At 50.2% G+C, this 4144-nt stretch overlaps 1 protein-coding gene across 1 annotated transcript; it reads right to left on the minus strand.

The window, feature by feature from the left end:
• Positions 1-389: 389 nt before the first annotated feature.
• On the minus strand, positions 390-4144 carry LOC141936526 (keratin, type II cytoskeletal 6A-like). Its single transcript, XM_074853561.1, has 9 exons — positions 3635-4144; positions 2551-2765; positions 2291-2351; positions 2026-2121; positions 1727-1891; positions 1506-1631; positions 1083-1303; positions 770-804; positions 390-661 (listed from the first exon to the last, which is right to left on the minus strand). The coding sequence occupies exons 1-9, from the start codon at positions 4142-4144 to the stop codon at positions 390-392; spliced, it is 1701 nt and encodes a 566-aa protein (XP_074709662.1).

Genomic DNA, 4144 nt, shown 5'->3' on the forward strand with positions numbered 1-4144 from the left:
CAAGGGAAACACTACCATTGAAAAAGAGACCTTAAAAAGTGAAAGGAAAGAGCAGTTTTATACACGCTCCTTCTCAGCCAGTGCAGCAGCTGGGGCCAGCAACAAGAAGCACAACGGAAGATGCTCAGATGAGCTCTGCAGTCCCTGGTACCCACAAGGGAGATCGTTCATCCCTGGAGACTGGTGGAGCTCAGAGAAGAGCCAGGCTCTGCCCACAGGATGGTGTTTCGCTGCAACTCTCCCTTGGGCAGGATGTTTTAAGGAGGTTCTGAGCTATAAGGGAAACAGTTCATTTCTTTGCTGGATGGGGGTTCAGGATGGAAGGGGGTGTGCTGTTGGCTGGAGGAAGGAAAAGGTGCTTCTTTCCTTTGAGGGACTGAGGTCAGGGCTCAGTATTTTACACCTGAAGATTTGACCGTTGTGGTTGTGACACATCTCCGCACAGAGGAGGATCCACCCCCTGAGATGAAGTTGCCACCTCCAGAGCTGCACATTCTTCCACTTCCAGAGGAGAAGCCACCACTGAGTATTCCTCCGCCCATGCCACAACTGCCTCCAATGATGCTTCCTCCTCCAACCGTACACACTCCTCCTCCCATGCCACTGCTGGCTCCAAAGCCACCAGCTCTGCCTCCAGCAATGGTGGTTCTGCCTACCACAGCTGCAAGAGAAGGAAAGGCTCAGTGTGACATCAAGTGACAGCCTGGGAACCCTCACAAAACCCAGGCTAAAAGCCATTCTGCAGAGAAGACAGTGTACAGATACTCACAGACATTTACGTTGGACGGGTTATCTACACAGAGCCTGTGTGAGGAAAGGAACACAAGTTGTAAATCTAACATAATAGCAATTAAGCTCCATGCAATTTCACAAACACTCCTTGTATTTCCTGTTTCATTTAACATCAATCAAAACCACTGAGAAAACCCTGTGGGGACCTCGTTTCTATTTTGGGCTCAAAAATTTGGGAAAAAAATGAAAGTAAATCAGATTCCAACATTAAATCTGTTGTGAGAGATGATTAAACCTCAGTCTATCCCAAGGAGAGACCTTGGTCACGCCAACCTGACAGCAGATCTTACCTGTTCTCCTCTCCCTCCAGCAGCTTCCTGTACATGGCAATCTCAACATCCAGAGCAATCTTGATGTTCAGCAGCTCCTGGTACTCCTTCAGCAAGCGAGCCAGCTCCTCCTTGTCTTTGCTCAAGGCGCATTCCAGCTCTTCCAGTTTCCTCCTGGCATCCTTGAGGGCCATCTCACCCCGCTCCTCAGCCTCAGCAATAGCTGCCTGAAGCTGATGGTTCTGAGGAAAAAAAGAACAGCAGTTTCAATTCCCCTCTGCACACCCTCCACTGGAGCAGCCCTCAGGGCACAGACTGCATGGAAAATAGACAGGAACCATCAATCCTCTCCAAAAGACCTGAATTTCATTCCCTCACAACCACCCAGCTCACTTGTGATCCAGCCTGATGCCGTTACCCAACAAGATGCTGAGGAACCCCTACCTGCTTCTTCACATTCTCAATCTCAGCCCGCAGCCGCTGGACATTCCTGGTCAACTCCTGGATCTCTATCTTCGTGTGGCGGAGGCTGTCCCCGTGTCTTCCAGCGGTGTTCTGCAGCTCTTCATACTGACAGTACGGAGACAAAGCAACCCATCAGTGACACAACCTACCAAGGACTGTGGCAAGGGAGCAGAGACTGTTGCAGACGCTTCCCAACTCACCCGGCTCTGGTACCAAGCCTCAGCTTCAGCCCGGCTGTTCTGAGCAATCTGCTCGTACTGACGCCTGACCTCCTCGATGATGCTGTCCAGATCCAGGTGCCGGTTGTTGTCCATGGACACCACCACAGACAGGTCCCGGCTGATTGTCTGCATCTGAGCCAGTTCCTGCAAACAAGACAGGCAGCCCAAGTGATTCTCAAGCCTAAATCCACATGGGCAGCCAGTCCAACCCCAGTGTCTTTGGCCACCACACACTCCATTGCAACTCCAGCCAGCCCAGCGGAAGGCAGAGCTCTTACCTCCTCGTAGATGCACCTCAGGAAGTTGATTTCATCGGTCAGAGCTCCCACCTTGGCTTCCAGCTCTACTTTGGTCATGTAGGCACAGTCCACATCCTAGAGGAAAGATCCCACAGAGAGACAACGGCTTCATCCCAACCCAGAAGAGCCGTTGGCAGCCAATGCCTCTCCTGTTGGAAGCTGTCCGTCCTGGTGCTGCCTCCTTCCAACGCCTTTGCAGCCTGTCCCCCCACACCCCCTCCCTCCCGGTGCCTCTCTGACTCACCTTCTTGAGCACCACAAACTCATTCTCAGCAGCGGTGCGCCTGTTGATTTCTTCTTCGTACCTGGTGAAGGGGACAAGACAGGATGAGTCTCCTTGACTGCTCATCCGCCAACCGGTGGAACCCCCCTTCCCTCCATGGCAACCTTGCTCCCATTTCTGCAGAGATCCACAGCAGGCAGAAGACAGTGTGGGAATCTCCCAGCTGCCTTAGCTCTCCTGCCTTGCCGCTCATTTCCTCCTCAGCCTGTCACTGCACTCACTTGGTTTTGTACTCCTCCACGTATTGCCGCATGTTCTGCAGCTCCGACTCCAGCTGTCCCCTCTGTCCCAGCAGAGACTCTAGCCTCCTCCTCAGGTTCTGGATGTAGTTTTCAAAGATGACATCCAGGTTCTTCCTTGGCCCCGAAGGTCCTTGCTGTTGGAGGAGCTCCCACTTGGTGGAGAGGACCTTGTTCTGTTGCTCCAGGAAGCGGACCTGAAAGCCCACAAAGGGGTGTGTGAGGGATTCACCCAGGGAGACATCGCACTGCTCAAACCTCTGCTTATTTGGGAGCCCAAGGGAATCATTTCCCTAATGCCCAACAGGACCATGGCTAAGTGAAAGCCAGTTTTCCAAGAAGATTCTTGCCTTCTGTCTCCACTTTTCTCAAGTATCCTTGAATTTCTCCTCTTTTCTCCTCCTACATTTCTGCTCTCTCTTTATTATCTATCGAAATGGTTACATTCCAGATTTATGGGTTATTGTCATTTCCAGTTGTAAATCTTGACCCACATTAATTTGCAGAAGCATTGGATCATTTTTTTATCTTCCAGTGAACAAAATCCCGTATGTCTCAATTTTAGAGAACATTCCTCTTATCAATCAGGTACAAAAAATATGCAGTATATGTAATAAACTGTAAAGCACATTTATAACCAGTGTTCTCCCAGTGCAGACAGTCTAAAGAATACTCAGCTGTACTTAAACTGAAATAAGAAACTGCCAGGGTTTAATTGAAAGCTCATTCCTACATTTCAAGTTTCTCTAAAAGAAACTATCCTTGAAAAAAACCAGACTCAAAGAACCACTTAGGATAACTGAGTATATCATGATCGCTTTGGGCTGACTGCACAGAGAACACTAGAGAAAAGCTAAGGAAGAGTTTGGATCAACCAAACCTACAGAACGTCCTTTGGTTTCTCTGCAGATGTAAAATTTTTACATTCCTTAGGAGGACTCAGTGAAAACACTACCAGCCTTCCAGATCTGCCAACACCGAGCTGAGAAGGACATTTCCCTCTCCACAGCACAGGAAAGTTTGTCAGAGTCCCCATTCCCAAGCAAATACAGTTCCAGCCTCTCACCTTGTCAATGAAAGAGGCAAACTGATTGTTAAGAGTCTTGATCTGTTCCTTCTCCTGGCACTTCACTTGTTGGATCTGAGGATCAATATCAACATGGACCGGCCGCAGGAGGGTTGGGTCAACCTGCACTGGTTGGATGCCTCCAGGGAACCCAGGACCACCTCTCACAGGACCACCAAAGCTGCCTATTCCTCCACCAATGACACCTCCTCCAATGCTGCCAAATCCTCCTCCATAGCCTCCACCAAAGCCACCAATTCTACATCCGTATCCACCGCCATAAGAGCCACCCATGGAAATCCTTCCGCTGCCACCCATGTTATGGAGGCTCCTGCTGCTAAAACCTCCACAACGTCCGCCGCCTCCAAATCCCCTGGATGTGGAGAACGAGCTATAGCTGATCCTGCTTCTGCCCCCACTTCCTCCAAAGCCACCACCGATGGCAGAACAAGAGCTGTATCCCCTTTTGCTTCCGCCTCCAAAGCTTCTGCAGATTGACTGCCGAGACAT

Source organism: Strix uralensis, chromosome 33 (assembly GCF_047716275.1).
Source record: "Strix uralensis isolate ZFMK-TIS-50842 chromosome 33, bStrUra1, whole genome shotgun sequence".
NCBI lineage: Eukaryota > Metazoa > Chordata > Aves > Strigiformes > Strigidae > Strix > Strix uralensis.